Genomic DNA, 15,597 nt, shown 5'->3' with positions numbered 1-15,597 from the left:
TCGGGTATGGGTCTTTGCTTATGGTGACACGTTCCAGGTCCCCGAGGTGTGTATGAATGCCCCTCCACCCCAGCTCCTCCCCAGACCCACAGGCGCTGAGGTGGATGGAACCGCCCCACTAAAGCACAGTTCCAAAGAGCACCGTGTCATTCTGACTGGCCTTCCCCAGGCAGCCCTTTTGCTGTGGAGGGAAAGAAGGAGCCCAGCGGAAAGTGAGTTGTTCAGCAGACTGAGGCACAAGCCCGCAGGACCCACGCTTCCGGCCAGAGCCATGGCCTCATCTCCCGGCCTCCCACCCCTATGAGCTGCTTCAGGCAGAGAAAATACCAGAGTCCAACGGTAGGGAGAAGGGTTCCAGTCAGAGGCAGGGACAGAGGAGGGTGGAGGAGGGGCTGCAAGGCTGTGAGTGACAGCAATGGGCACAATGAATTAGTAGGGCTCACTGGGAGACCAAGGCACAGCTGGGACAGAGGGTCTGCAAAGGACAGTGGCATGGAGTAGGCGGAATGCAGGGGTGACTTCAGGGATACAGGCCCCTCTCGGCAGAGGCCATGCCTCGGCGTCGGTGGGTCCCAGCCTGGTGGAAGGAGATGGTGAGTGGGGGTGGATGCTGCAGGTAAGGGGACAAGGCGAGCAGTGCTGGTGCTGGAGGCCGAGTGGTCACTGGGGCTGGCCTGATCACCCAGCGGCCCCAGTCCCTTCCCTCCCTCCAGACCCAGGATCTGGTCAGGCCCATTTCCTGATAATCAGACTCTCCCTTCTGCCTTTCCCTGTGTCTGGTGGCCCCTCCTGCTGGGAGCAGCCCAGGGTGGGGTGGGGTTGGTTCTAGCAGGGAGGTGACCCTGTACTTGTTTGATTCCCGGTAGGAATCAACTTTGTCGCTGTCATCCAAGTAGGTAGGCCAATACATCAGTACCTGGGAGCTGATTAGGGGGCAGAACCCAGAACGCTCGAGGAGAGCTTCCGGGGTGGAGCCCAGGAATGTGTTCACACACTCCAGGTGATTCCTATGCACGCTGAAAAGCTCTGGTATAGAACCCATGGAACCAGGAAGCGGGTTACGACTATAGGGTTCTCCCTATTTAGGGTCTCTGGGTTCTAATGGTCAGGGAAAGTAATGCATGTGCCAACAGGAACAGGGAAGAAGGTCCCAGGATGGGGATACGGGGTGAGAACAACCGGAGTGTTCACCATGGAGTAGGTGAGTCAGGGCTTGGGGCCGTGTTGATTTATGGGACAACCCCCTTGGGGGAGAAGCCTCAGCAGCCCTCCCTGTGCTAGGGTGGTGTTGTGGGGTGAGCACGAATGTGTTTATACTTGAGTTCATAGCCCAGGTGAACCCACTGGGGAAAAGCTGAAGACCACTTCTTCCCACCTTCCCTCCATTCCTTAACACTTGAGGGGTAGCAAAACGGCCTGACAAAGAGCTCAGGGACCCTAGCAATTCAGACGCAAACCAGCAGGAGACTCCTGAGCCCCCAGAGAGAGGGTCTCCCAATGCTGAACCACCGTAGCTCAGCAACATGGAACAGGAGACGTGAACCTGCTAAGAGCCTCAGGGATGACCTACCACATGGAGGTTCAGAGGTCCCCCTGACCCCGCAGTTCACCACTCACTAGCCTGGCACCTGCCTCAGTCAGGCAGTGGGGCAGAATGGAGCTCCACCTGTATAGTCAATGGTTCCCAGACTGAAGTCCCAAGTCCTCAGCAGCCTCGGAAGGCAGCCATGTGGGGGTCCTTTCTGTCTCTTCAATATTTCTAAAGATTTTAAAGAAACCACATGTTTGCCTATGTTAAGACCCCACAGACCAATTTAAAGGCAAAATGGTCCTTTTTATGCCATCGTTCAATGTGTAACCTTCTGCAGCTCAGAAGCTCTGATTAGCAATTAGATGCGCCTTTGATTAGGAAAAATGGTGAAACAAAGTCTTTATTGGAGTGCTCTTAACTTCAGAGACGGCCTTTAAAAAGGTGAGGTCTGCAGGAGGATAAGACGATGATAAGGGCGTGGTCACAGGGACAAACAGCTCGGGAGCCACCAGGTAGAAACCTCAGGGGGTGTGATGAGGCCCCACAGCCCTGTCATGGACCCGCTGATCCTCCAAACCCTGAACCTCCATCTGGGGACTGTTAAGAGGAAGACCAGGAAATTCAGGTACCAGGGGAGGACAGGTGGTGCTGAGGTCCTTCCCAGACACACAGTTTTCAGGCATAAGGACTTGACTTAGGCCCAAACCTTTGGCCTTTTGTGGAGAAGCTTGTGGCTAACCCAGGCTTTTGAGTCTCAAGTCTTGCTGTTTGTAGCCATGACGTGGCCACCGTGATCACTTGACTATTAATGAGTCTGCTCAATTATTCATCATTACATTTTTAAAACAAACCCTTCCCCTGTCTGCTCCTCTCATCCTGCTCCCTTGGATCAAAGTTTCCCCTTCAGACAAAAGGAGATGGGAGAGATTTGCAGCTCTAATCATCCAACGGTGAGAGCAGGCAGGGGGCAGAGCGAGGAGGCAGTGGCCGGCTGGGCCATCGGCCTTGGAACCTCTGCAGAGGAGGTGGGTCCTCCAAGAGCTAGTGGAGCCAGGGGTGCGCCCTGGCCCTCCTGGCCTCCCACCCAGCCTAACTCGGCCTACAGGATGACTTCGGGATGATCGGAGTGATGCAGACCTGGCGCTTCAGCCCCTGCCCGCTTAGTGGCCCCAGGGACCCTCAGCCTTTCACCCCAGAGGATAAGTCAATGAGCCATGGAGAGGGAGCAAAGAGCATGTCCCCACACGCATGAACCCACACCCCAGACGCAGTACCTGACGCAGCGCTGGCTGAGCTGCCGGAAGCAATTACATCGTCCAGCATTAGATCTAAAAGAACGAAACACGACATTGGTCATTGACTGGACCAGGTGCGCTGGGCAGGGCCCCTCAGCAGCTCGCTCCCCCTTAGCTCCGACCCTCACTCTGCCTACAAATGGGGTGCACTGAGCATGGACGGCTGTTTCTGAATATCCAGCCCCAAACTTGGGGCACAGGGTACTCAAGGAAGACAAGTGACTGGGCTGGCTCACAGGGTCACAGCGGTGGGGAAGCTCTGTGCCTCCGCACAGGCAGCCTGTCATCGGAACAGATGTCCACTCCTGCACCATGGACTCAGCACCTGAATAGTTACAGACCCCTGAAGGGGAGCCAGTTGGCTGGACAGGGGCCACAAGTGCCTCCTGCTGAAAGAATTCCATCTGCCAAGGCCCTGCTGAGATAGCCCGCTGCAAGGGGTGTGGGCAACGGTGCAGGGGTGGGAGCGTGGTGCTGGGGACAGTACACCTGCTCAGCTGCAGACTCCACAGGGAGGCCGAGACCAAACCCCTACCAAGGAGCTAGGCAGGGGCCTTGCGGGCTGCTGGATAGACAGGAGACACGGAGAACTGCACTGTCCATGGCTACCCAGAGGCCTGTGTCCCCTCCAGTTTCCCCTCTCACGGACAGCACTGTCCCTGTCCACCCCGCACCCTCCTTGGCGATTCCCACACTCCTGCCGCTCCTCCTGGTGCCTGCTGCAGGCAGCGGGAGATGAAGCCGAGGGCAGAGGGGCAGCAGGGGCACCTAGCTCCTAACTCATTTGGTGGTACTCACATTTCCACACACCCAGGGGAAAACTCAGAGCACTGCACGCATCTTATCGGCAGAAGGAAGATGGTGTGTGAGAAGGTGGAGAGGAGGGAAACCCACAGACCAAACAGGGATAGACACACACAGACAAAGGCTTAGGAACCCACACAGAAAGGCACGTGGAGAGATGTGGGCTGCGAGAGAGAGAGAGGCTCGGAGATTATGAAGTTCCAGACAGGCAGGAGCCCCGAAGACGTGGAGCCAGGTGCACACGCACCTGGAGACGCCAGAAACCAAGTGGCTCATGCCAGCTGCTTCTCTCACGTTCTTTCTGGACTCTGTGTGTCTTTTCGCTTAGTCTCAGCCTGCCCAGGGCGTTAGAGCATGAGGAGGGATGGCATGTGGCCTCATCTACTCCATCCAAGAGATGCTGGGGGCACAGGTGAAGGACTGAGGGGTCTAAGGCCAGAGATGAATTTAGATTTCCTGTGACCCCAGGCCTTTTCTGAACCAGGGTGTTTCTTTTTTCTTTTTTCTTTTTGTACCGGGAATTGAACCCAGGGGTGCTTAACCACTGAGCCACATCCCCAGCCCTTTCTATTTTTTATTTTGAGACAGGGTCTCACTGAGTTGCTTAGGGCCTGGCTAAGTTGCTGAGACTGGCTTTGAACTTGCGCTCCTCCTGCCTCGGCCTCCCAAGTTGCTGGTATTACAGGTGTGTGCCACTGGGCCCGGCTCAGGGTGAGTTTTTTGTTTTGTTTTCGTTTTTCGTTTGGAAAAAACAAACCACCAACCATCAGGTTTTGTTGGAGATAAGGAGGGAGAGGGTCTGGGGTTCTCTCTCAGCTGTTGTCCCTTTGCAGGTTCTGCCAATCCCTTGCTCAGCCGCTACCGACAGTGGGCAGACATGGGGTCACAGTGCTTGCCGGGCAACCCTGGACGGACGGGGGCTGGCATCTGGGCCATTCCCTGGGTTGCTGAACACTGGCACAGGGCAACGCAGCGTCAGGTTCCCTTTCCCTGGGGCTCCTCTGAGAGGAGCTGAGAGGCCATGCGTCAACCCCCACCTGGCATCCTCTGGGAAGTTTGAGGCGGAGACCTAGGAAGCCCCCCGAGGGAGAGGCAGCTCCCCTCCCCCACGGGGCTGACCTGGACTGCTTCATGCGATTCTAAAGGCAGACATGCTACTGGGGCAAGGGGGTGCGGAGGGGGGTGGGAATAGCTCCCTGCCCCCGGCCCCAGCCCCCAGTTCCCCGCAGTCGCAAGGCCAAGGTCAAGCACGACCCAGAGAGATGTGGAAAGACTACCGACCGGCCATCTGCTTCTCCTTACTCCTTCTCTTTTTCTCCAGTCTCTTAAGACGCTTCTCCTCCCGCCGCCGGGCCTCCTCCTCCTCCTGGTGCTGCCGACACTTGTGGAAGTTCTCCACCACCACGCCCACAAACATATTCAGGACAAAGAAGGCCACAATGAGCAGGAACGAGATGAAGTACAGCAGCATCCAGGGGTTGTGGTTCATGATCGGCTGGCAGGGAGCCAGAAAGACAGGTGGAGACATTAGGTCAAGAGTGAGTGATCTCAGATGCTGCCGCAGCCTGGGCTCCTGCAAACTCAACAGCACCAGGACCTGACAGGAGATGTGAGTGGATCTTGTGGGTCTGGCGCTAGGCAGTAGGGACGGGCGGGAACTGCAGCAAAGGAGAACATATATTCCCCATCCATAAGCTGCTTCTTTGTTCCAAATGGCTCCTGTCCCAAGAGAGTGCAATCCCAGTATCCCTAGACCTTCGAACTTTTCCTGGGTAGACCCCAATCTGGATTTTCATGTCAAATTCACCAATTTCTAAGTGTTCACCACTAATTCAAAGAACTGTAAATGTGTTGGCAGGCCCATAAAACCTGCCCCATGCCCAGATTTGGCCCACGTGCCACCAGTTACAGCCTCTGTGTAAGATGCAATGCTTTTTGGTTTTTTTAGGTACTGGGGATTGAACCAGGGACACTGTACCACTGAGCTATAGCTGAAGCCCCCCACCCCCTTTTTGAGACAGGGTCTTGCATGGCTGACCTCAAACTTGTGATCCTCCTGTCTCAGCCTCCTAAGCCACTGGGATTATATTACTGTGCCTGGCGACATGGTACCTCTGTGATGGCATGTTCTTCCTATTTAGTGCCTACATCTCTATACTGTGTCAGCCCAGGTTGAACGACCTAAGCCCAAAGATGGCTCTTGCCATCTTACCTGCTGGTCCACACCCACAGCATCCAGCCCGTCATACATGATGTCTACCCAACCATCCTTAGAGGCCAGCACGAACAGGGACATCAGGGCCTGGGGGAGGAGGGGATGAAGCGGAGAAGGAGACAGGTCATTTGAAATCCAGAATGTGTGACTGAATCATCCCATCTGCCACCAAAGCACCTCTTGGCAGCAGCGTGGGGTGTCCCAGCCCTTGAGAGGTCCAGGACTCAGGCGAACTCTCAGTCCCAGGGCTTCACGGCTGGTCCAAAGCCACGAGAGATGACCACAGACTCTGACCTCAGCCAGGTAGGGTGAGGGACCCCAGGACCCTGGGAATCCCAAAACAAAAACCAGTAGGGGTCTGGGAAACAAATCAGAAAAACTGAATGAGCTACTTCATTGTCTATGTTTCCTTTTCTGTGGAGTGAAAAGGAATTGTCTTGACAACATGGGAACTGGCCATGTGAACAAATGTATACCTCGCATTATACCCAGACTACTGGCCCCATGGAGATACTATTATGACCCACTCACCAGATGGTGAAACTGAGGCCCTGGAAGGTCACTGAGCTGACGGCCATGGTGCGGGGATTCATACCTGTCCCCAAATTTACCTGTGCTTTCTAATGTGCCTTGCAGCATGGTGGCCCCAAGTGAGTCCCTCACCCTCTCTGAGCCTCCATTTCTGTCTTTGGAAGGGTTAAGACCCTTGTGGGCTTACTCACTGAGGCAGGTAGGATGGACTGAGCGTTATGACCTGCTGATGGCTAGACAGCTGGGGCTGGTCTCTTGACGGTGGGTTGCCCACCTTCATCAAGTCAACGTGTATCAATCAGCATGGACTTGGTTCCCCCCACTCCTCTCCCACCTCCCCACCTCCGAGCCTGGGGCTCACCTGGCCCAGGTTGTCGAAGTTGTACTTGTGCCGGACCCACCGGTAACTGGCCTCGGCACAGTCAGACTTGTTGGTGATGTTCCTGGTGTCCTCCCCCTGGCACACGAAGAACTTCCCTTTGAAGAGCTAAATACACAAATGCCAAGGACAGGAAGAAGTGAGCTGTGACTCCGGAAGCCAGGACTCCCTGCCCCATCCCCACCCCGGCCCTGGGGCCTACAGGCTCTGAGAACACCCTGGGGGCGCTCCACTCTGGGGTCAGTCAAGTCAGGGTCCTTGATGGAAAGTTCCCCTGCAGTCACCCCCTTCCTGTTCCTAGAGAGGGGAAGACAGGGTAGAAGTGGGGGACAGTCATTCCTCCTCTACCAAGGCTAAGTCAGTGCTGCTTCAAGAGGGGGCCCCGTTAGCATCACCTGAGAACATGTTAGAAATGCTCCCCCTCGGGGACCCCCCAGACCTACTGAATCAACCACACTGCTGGGGGGCAGGGCCAGCAATCTTTTACCAAGCTGCCTCAGTGATTCTGAGGCACACCCAGGTTTGAGGACTGCAGGGTTAGGTATTTTAATCTCATAGTAACAATGGCGGAGGGAGTAGGGATGATCAGTTCCATTTTACAGATGAGAAAAACTGAGGCTCAGGGGCATTAATTCACTCACTAAGGTCATATAACCAGTAGATGGCAGAAAAGGGGCTTGAACCGTGGCCTGTCTGGGAAGCTCACCCTCATTGCAGTGTACACCACGCCATGACTGCTGGGAGGGAAGGGATTTGAGGGAAAGGAGGATCAGGAGCCTGGACTGGCTGCTTGGGACAGACCTGGAGCCACGGAAGAGTCCCAGGGATGGGTTCAACAATGGTTGACTTTCCTAAGCCAAGGAGACTGGGAAGTGGGGAGGGGGGAGGGCACTGGGCTGTGTGGGGGTTGGGGTCAGGCAGAGAGGCTCAGCACAGTTTTGGCAAAGGCAGCCTGATCCCTGAGGCTGGAGAACTTCTAGGAAAGCAGGGAACAGCCCCTCCCCAGGGCACAGTGGACATCCTGGGAAGCCAAAGAAAGAAGGGAGGGGGAGGGGTGTTAGCCACCCAGGAGCTCCCATGCTGCCCCAACAGCCAGCTGTCTACCCTGCAGCTGGAAGGGGGAACACTGGAAGACAAAGACGGGGTGGAGGGGCTCCCTGGTCCCCAGAGGCGTCTGATGGATCCTGCAGGCAGCTCTGGCTCTTTCTCCTCTGAAGCCAAGTTTCCTCCCTGGGCCAGAAGCCAGGTTTCCCCAGCAGCCCCACTTCCTGCCTTGTCTGGGGTCTGCACCCGCCTGCCTGCCAGCACGCTGCTAACCTGGCCCAGCTGTCTGGGCCCTGGATCCCCGGGCCTGGCATGCAGCCCGCCCTGCTGAAGCCGGGAAGGAAGGGAGGAGATCCCAGAGCAGACCTGGGCCAGCCAGCGTCTGCAAGCTCGAGAGCGCCAGGAGCCAGGGACAGCAGCCTGCAGCTACCAGGGTCTTGAAGCCTCTCTGAGGCTAGACCCCTTTGGGGCCCTCTTCTGGGTTCTCAGTTTTCTGTAAAATGCCCAGGAGACCAAGGGGCCTGAGGCCTGGGGTCTGGAGGGAAGGGTTCCGGTTTATTCCTTTTTGGAATGATGGTGGAAGCAACTTGAAACCCAGAACCCTGGGGCCAAGGTGAGGGGCACTCCTCAGGCTTTTGCAGACAGAGCCCCGCACACCTGCACCCCCAGGATGCCAAAAATGATGAAGAAGGCACAACAGATGACCACGATGTTGCCGATGGGCTTCAGAGAGGACATCAGCGTCTCCACCACCAGCTTCAGCCCCTGGGCTCGGCTGATTACCCTGGGGAGAGGAGGGGCCGTGGTGAGAGAGGCTGCCAGGCTGGACACCCCCTTATCCCTTGCCCTGCTAGGACTCTGTCCCCCACTCCCAACCTTGGCTCACTGGGCTCTGGTGGAGGGCTTTCAGCTCACTGTGCAGAGTAGAGTCTTCTTTATAAGGGACCCCTGCCCTAAGGATCCCCACCTGCCAACTCTCCAAACAGGCTGCAGACACCCCCTGCCCACATTTCCACCTCCATTCCCAGGATGTCCAGTATATTCCTTGATCAGGCTGGGAGTGTGGAGGACTCAACTGGAGGGAGGGGTTCCATTGCCTAGGGACACAGTGTGTTGTGGAGGGCCCAGGACGCCAGCTCAGAGAGGCAGGCAGGCAGGAAAGAGGGGGTGGTGGGCTATCACAGGAAAGCATCACTGTTAAGTCAGCACCCTCCCACGGAGGAAGAGTTCCAGTTGAAGGGTGGTGACTGCTGGACAGGGGGGCGTTGAGAGGGCAGACTGGCTGCCAGGAGAAATGTTACCTGGGTGTGTGGGGTGACCCCTGAGAGGTATGGAGGTTCAGAAAGCCAGCAAGAGGGAGGTGTCACCTCAGGGGAAGAAATGGAGCATCACCTGAGGGGACTGTTTAAGGGAGGGCTTCAGCTGGAGGCCATGGAGGACCTGCTGATGGTCCCTGATATCATGCCCCTAACAAGGATGGAGTCATGGCTCCTCCTGTCACAGAAAGTGGCCCTGAGGAGTGTGTCACATTGGAGAGGAGGAGAGTAAAGAAAAGAGTGGGTGTGTCTCAGAAGGAAATTACCAAGGTCATATATAAAATACATATATATAAACTATATATTTATATATAAGTATACATATATAATTATATATTTATATATTGAACATGTATATATGTATATTTACATATTTATTTAACTTTTTTGGCACTAGGGATTGGACACAGGGGCACTCTACCACTGAACTACATCCCTAGTCCTTTTTAAAATTTAGAAAAATTTTGAAAAAAAAAAATTTTTTTTTGAGAGAGATGCTAAGTTGCCTAGGGCCTTGCTAAGTTGCTCAGGCTGCCCTTGAACTTGTGATCCTCTTGCCTCAGTCTCCCAAATTGCTGGGATTACAGACATGCACCACTGTGCCTGGCACCAAGGTCAAAATCTGTTGTCTGGGGTGGGACGTGGGATTACCTGTGGGGTCACAGACAGGAGGCAGGGCACATGAGGGCTTTTGTTCCATTGAGGGGTTAATGGTTGTTAGAGGTGCCCCTGAGGAGAAGGCATTGCTAGGGAGGGGAGTGTGGACTCTTCTGGTGGGGGGCGGTCACCTGAGTGGGCGCAGGGTCCGCAGCAGCCGCAGCACCCTCAGCATGCCCAGGATCTTGGTGCCGCTGTCAGAGACCATGGACACCAGGATGTCGATGACAGAGATGAGCACCAGCAGCCCATCGAGCACATTCCAGCTGCTGCGCAGGTACGCCTGCTCCCCGAAGCACCAGCCCAGCGCCACCACCTGGGGACCGCCACCGCATCGCTGTCACCAGCCACCCTCCTGGTGGTCCCCAATCCTGCCCTCCGCTGTGGCCAACCCTCCCACCCTCAGCAAGTTCCACTGTCTCCACGCCCACTGGGAACCAGAGGGCCCAAACCAGCGCCGATCCCCATCACCTTCACTGTCATTTCAGCCAGAAAGACGGCGGTGAAGATGTAATTGGAGAGGGTTAGGAAGATGCGTTCCTGCAGGAGAGAGAAGGGGGCACCATGAACCCCCTTCCGCGGGCCAGGTCTGCTCTCTCTATACAGAAGCCAAAAGCTGCTTCAAACATTTGATGCAGAAGGATGACCCCACCTCCCCAACAACACAGTCTCCCACACGATTCTGTCTGTCTGTCTATCTCTGTCCATCTCTTGCATACAGCCAACACCAGGTCCTGACCTCACTTGGAACTCTGTAGACAGTCTTGCCCCTGCCCTTGAACAGAATCTCCCCCACCACATAGCCCAGAGGGGGACTCTGCACCACAGTGCTATCATTCAAGTCCCAAATCCCAGGTCCAATTCTCCCATTCCTTCCTTTAAACTGGGGCAGGAGTTAACTTGATCTCTGACCCCTGCCTGCCATCCCATCCTTCTCACTTGCTTTCCTGCTGTGTGCCCCAGAAACAGAGCCGCAGGCAATCTGGGTACCTGGGTACGGACTATGAATCCCCAGGAACCATATTTATGTTGGGCATGGGCCCCCACTGCCCTGGCGTTACCCATGCCTGTCACGGTGTCTAAGACCATTCCTGGTGGCCAAGAAAGGGGTGTAGAGAGGCAGAGAGGCAGAGAGGTGCAAGAAAGGAGGCAGCCGCGGGGGCGGGGAGCTGGGAGCATGAGAGAGTGTAGAAGAGAGAGTAGGAAAGGAGAGGAGCAGGCAGTGACCCAGCTGGAGAAGGAGAAGCGAGTGGGAAGGTGGGGAGATGGTGACAGGGAGCTCCCTGCAGGGCCTTTGGGCAGGAGGCGGGGAAGGAGGGGGTGTGACCAGCCCAGGAAGGGGGTCCCCGGTACTGGTACTCCCTCGTCTACCTAGTCCTGGGCCCTAGGCTGGGCCCTCCATTCCTCAGGCTCCCTGCATCCCCATCCTGGCCTGACTGGAGCCCACCCTAATGGAAAACAGAAGCCTCAACAGTAGCGAAATCCAAACAGTGACGTGGGCGGCAGCCAGGAGGGGCGAGGAGGACCTCTGATGACCTCCAAGCCCCTGCAAAATGCCATGAGGGGAAGAGGGCCACCCTCAACCCACGCTCCTGGGACCGGAATTGTTGACAGTGAGGAGGGACTCTGATGCCAGGTGAGGGAGAGACAACTCCCAGAACCAGCTGGGCCCATCCGAAAGCAGGAGGCCCCAGGCAGCGTGTCCTGTACTCAGGCCTCTGCAGTTCTGAGAAGGACCGACAGGTTCACAGCCAAGCAGGAGTGACCAACATCCCGCCTCCAGCCCCAGAAAACCTACTTGCTTGTGACCTGGCAGACCACAGGGAACAGAGCACAGCGTCCCTGTCCTGCTCTGCATCACCTGGTACAGCAACGCACCAGTCACAGAGGAAACTAAGACCCTTGGCTAGGAGCAAGGCCACTTGGCCCACACAGGACCAGTCTCAGTTCTGTGGAACTCACACATGTACCTCCCAAGCCTCTGGCTCGGAACATGCTGTCTGTCACAGCCCGGGGTGTGGTGGAGCACCCAGCTGGGCGGTGTGCCAACAGAGGGGAAACCGAGGTAGGGAGAGCACAGGAGGCATCTTGGGGGCAGGGCCAGGAGCAAGGGCTGGAGCCCGTGAGACCCCTGGAGAGTGCTGGCTCTCTCCATTGGGAATGTGTGGCCCTGGGCAGGCCGGTGGGCCTCGCCTCTCTTGCCCGTTCTGAGCGCTAACCCGGGAGGAGCCTGGCACCGAGCAGGACTTAGGAGCCGTGTTTACAGCTCCAGTGACTCACAGCGCTGTGGGGGTCGATTTTGGGGCGCTCCATGGCAATGGTGATGCAGTTGAGGAAGATGATGACGAGGACCACATGGTCGAACATCTTGTGGGTGATGATCCGGTGACACAGGAGGCGGAACCTGCTCCAGGACAAAAGCAAAGTCTGGGGGGGAGTGGCGCCTGCAGCCCCCAGCCCTGAGGGCTCTCCCAGGTGGAGGCCACCGGGCCCCCAGGCCTTTCACTCACACTCCCAAGGCAGGAGCTACTTCTAGTACCCCTGGGTAGCTCTGCAGGCAGGCGCTCAGGCCGGCGCTCCCGACCTACCTCGACTGAGGAGGGAAGATGTAGGCAGACCAGGAATCACGCTCGCGGCAGCAGGCAGGGAGCCGGGCTCGGATCCAGGCTCGGAGCCTCTCCCCTTTGCTCTGTGGAGTAGCACTGGAGCGTGAGCAGGAGCAGACCTCCCGGGTGCCCCCCACTCCTCAGCAGCTCCCGGCCCCTCATCTGGTCCACCCACCCCCACCTCTGGCCCAGCCCTCTGCCTTGCTTCTCTTCCCTTATTACTAAACTACATCCAGTCTCCCCCTAAGCTCTGTGGGTCACGCTCCCCTGAGCACTGCCCCCTTCTCTGTCTCCCCTTCCTCCCCTGCACCCCTTCCTGAGGTGCTCCACTCTCCCTACCCTGCCTCCAACCCAGCCTGCCCTCCTCCTTCCCTCCCTCTGGGCTTGGAAGCCCATCGATTATCCCACACTGCGCTCCTCCCAGCTGCCTGTTCAGACACACCTGGGCAGAGGAGACACTGACCCTTCTCCTCACGCGCTAACCCTGCACCCGAGTCCCGGTGCCCATCCATCCCCAGGGTACAGTGGCTGACGAGGAGTTGGGGGAGGGTGGATGGGTAGGAACAGGCTGGAAATCAAGGCTTGTGATCAGGACCAGATGAGAAAAGAGAACGGGAGGGGGACATCAGTTTAGAGGGATGAGTGATGGGTCTTTCTGAGTCACAGGGGGAGGGCCATGAAAGATTCATACACATCTGCCTGAAACCATTCATATCCACCAAGGTCAGCAGAGCCGCAGTCCCGGGCATGACAAGGACCTGGGGCTCAGCAGGGTGGCAGAAGGACAAAAGGGGCTGCCGAGAGGCCAGCTCAGCTTCCAGGGCGAGGCACCTCTTGAGACCCCTTTGGCTTGGAATGGTAGCACACACCCCGCCAGGCCAGGCGCAGCTGCCCTCTCTCCAGGTCGGGTGAGGGGTCACTGTGCGCATGGGGCCTCACCAGGTTGCCCTCGTCATCGCCATCATCCCCATCCAGCGGAGGGTCGTCGGGCTGCAGGGCCTGGGCCAGGCGCCCGGAAGCCGACTTGCCATTGCAGTCCTGGTGCTCGGAGGCGGAGCTGCGCCCGCTGGCTGTGCGGTGCAAGCCCGGCACTTGCAGGGTGTCCGGCAGGTCGAAGGAGCTCTTGGCTTCCCGCTCCAGGGAGCCCCTGTGGTGACGGTCACTGCCCGCTGGACTGGCCCGCTCCTCTTCCGAGCTCTCCTCCTCATCCTGGCTCTCCTGGCCCTCCCCAGACAACAGGGACCTCCGCTCCCCACTTGGGCTCCTCCGCTTCAGGCTGGGGGCGCGGCCAAGGCTGTTCCGGCTGGAGCGCCTGCTGGTCCAGCTGCTTGCTGCGCTCCAGGGGCTGTGTGGAGAGCTGCGGGCACTGGGCTGGGGGTGAGCAGAGGAGTGGCCTCAGTTACGGTCACTTCACACGCACTCCTCTCCCATGATCCTCCCTGTGGGGACACTGGGTGTAGAGGTGTGAGCAGGAGCCTGCTCTCAGACCAGGGCTCACCCCATTCGGCTGCACGACCTGGGGCAAGTTCTTAAACCTCCCTGTGCCTCCACCACTAAAGCCAATAGGGCAATAACATTTGTTCTTCATTTAGTTGGTAAGAGAAGTATTATCATTGGTGAGAGGCAGTAGAAAATCATAGTGAGAAGAAACTCAAACGACTCAATGGCAAGAAAACAACCCGATTAAAATAATGGGCAGAGGGCCAGAGTAGACATTTCTCAAAAAGAGACACTCAGGGCTGGGAATGCAGCTCAGTGGTACAGCACCTGAGCAGCGTGCAAGAGGCCCTGGGTTCCATAAGTAGTACCAAAAGAAGAAAGAAGAAGAAGAATGAAGAGGAGGAGACATACAAATGACCAATGGCTGACAAATACAGATGAAAAAGATGCTCAGTATCACTGATGATCAGGGAAATGCAAATTAAAACCACAATGAGATATCACGTCACACCTGTTAGAATGGCTATTACCAAACAGATGTGGAGAAAAGGGAACGCTGCACACTGTTGGTGGGAATGCAAATGATGACAGCTATTATGGAAAAACAGTATGGAGGGTCCCCAAAAAGCTAAAAATAGATCTAGCAATCCTACTCCTGGACACGGGTTGAAAGGATTTGAAATCAGTATGTGGAAGGGACATTTGTACTCCCAGGTTCACTGTAGCACTATTCACAATAGCCAAGATATATAATCCAAGTAGCCACCCACTGAGGAATGGATGAAATGAAAATGGGGAGCATGTGCGCGTGCAAACACATGCACGCACACCCACAATGGAATACTATATAGCCTTTAAAAAGAAGGAAATTCCATCATTTACCTCAACATGGATGAGCCCAGAGGCCATTATGCTAAGTGAAATTAGCCACGCACAGAGACACAAATACTGCACTATCTCACTTAAATGTGGAATCTAAAAAAGTTGAACTCATTCAAGTAGAGAGTAGACTGGTGGCTCACAGAGGCTGAGGAGATGGGGATGGGAAGATGGTGGTCAAAGGGTACAGAGTTTCAATTAGACAGGAAGAATACATTTTTGAGATTTACTGCAATAACATGGTGCTATGTGGATTGTGTCAATTAGTTTGACATAATCATTTCATAACATCTACATATATCAAAAGATCCTAAAAATATATACATTCCATAAAGATATCTAATTATTTGTCAATTAAAAGTAAAGTCTTCATATTAAAAAAAAAAAAAAAAAAAAAAAAAAAAAAAAAAAAAAAAACTGATGGTGAGAGCTCAGGCTCTGACACCAGCCTCCAGGACTATAGGTCTGGTTCTGTCACTCATTTCAGCCATCTGAGAGGCAGGTCCCATCTGCAAAATGGGGACAATGATGGTACCCGCCTCTTAGGGCTGCCCTGAGGATTAACTTCACTTAGAGGCTTATGAGCAGGGTCCAGAGCAATGTCTGGCACAGAAGCAGGAGCTAAGTGAGGGTTCGCTTATTATGACTAGGTATGAAGGAAGCAGGAAGGGGGACGGGGCATCTGCCTCCGTTTTACAGAGGAGATGCAGAGAGGTTGAGTTTTGTTAAAGTCACTCCGTGAGGGGACAGAAGAGCAGAATCAGCACCCTACTCTTTGGTCTCCAAAGCCAGGGAGCCTTCATTTGCCTGCACAGTCAGCACTCACTGCCCTGGGGTTTATCTAGGCACGCCCAGGCCCTGCCTGACCCAGGGCTCTGGAACTGTTCCCTTGGACCCTTC

The 15,597-nt window shown here is 55.7% G+C and overlaps 1 protein-coding gene across 30 annotated transcripts in view; it reads right to left on the bottom strand.

Moving 5' to 3' along the window:
- The window catches only part of Cacna1g (calcium voltage-gated channel subunit alpha1 G), a 63,845-nt gene that overhangs the window by 12,652 nt on the left and 35,596 nt on the right, over positions 1-15,597 (bottom strand). For 7 of the 30 annotated variants that reach the window (XM_047543691.1, XM_047543693.1, XM_047543702.1 and 4 more), the window contains 10 exons: positions 13,318-13,749; positions 12,361-12,461; positions 12,053-12,176; positions 10,244-10,312; positions 9,904-10,088; positions 8,457-8,583; positions 6,738-6,863; positions 5,843-5,932; positions 4,933-5,125; positions 2,806-2,859 (listed from right to left, as the gene is read on the bottom strand). In XM_047543691.1, the coding sequence (XP_047399647.1) occupies positions 2,806-2,859; positions 4,933-5,125; positions 5,843-5,932; positions 6,738-6,863; positions 8,457-8,583; positions 9,904-10,088; positions 10,244-10,312; positions 12,053-12,176; positions 12,361-12,461; positions 13,318-13,749 (1,501 nt within the window). Of the gene's footprint in view, positions 1-1,666; positions 1,760-2,805; positions 2,860-4,911; positions 5,126-5,842; positions 5,933-6,737; positions 6,864-8,456; positions 8,584-9,903; positions 10,089-10,243; positions 10,313-12,052; positions 12,177-12,360; positions 12,462-13,317; positions 13,750-15,597 lie in introns of all 30 variants that reach the window. The other 23 variants (XM_047543695.1, XM_047543697.1, XM_047543704.1 and 20 more) reach the window with 5 other exon arrangements.

Source organism: Sciurus carolinensis, chromosome 3 (genome assembly GCF_902686445.1).
Source record: "Sciurus carolinensis chromosome 3, mSciCar1.2, whole genome shotgun sequence".
NCBI classification, from domain to species: domain Eukaryota; kingdom Metazoa; phylum Chordata; class Mammalia; order Rodentia; family Sciuridae; genus Sciurus; species Sciurus carolinensis.
Note: the sequence above shows the minus strand (reverse complement) of the source record. Positions and strands in the feature narration are given on the sequence as shown.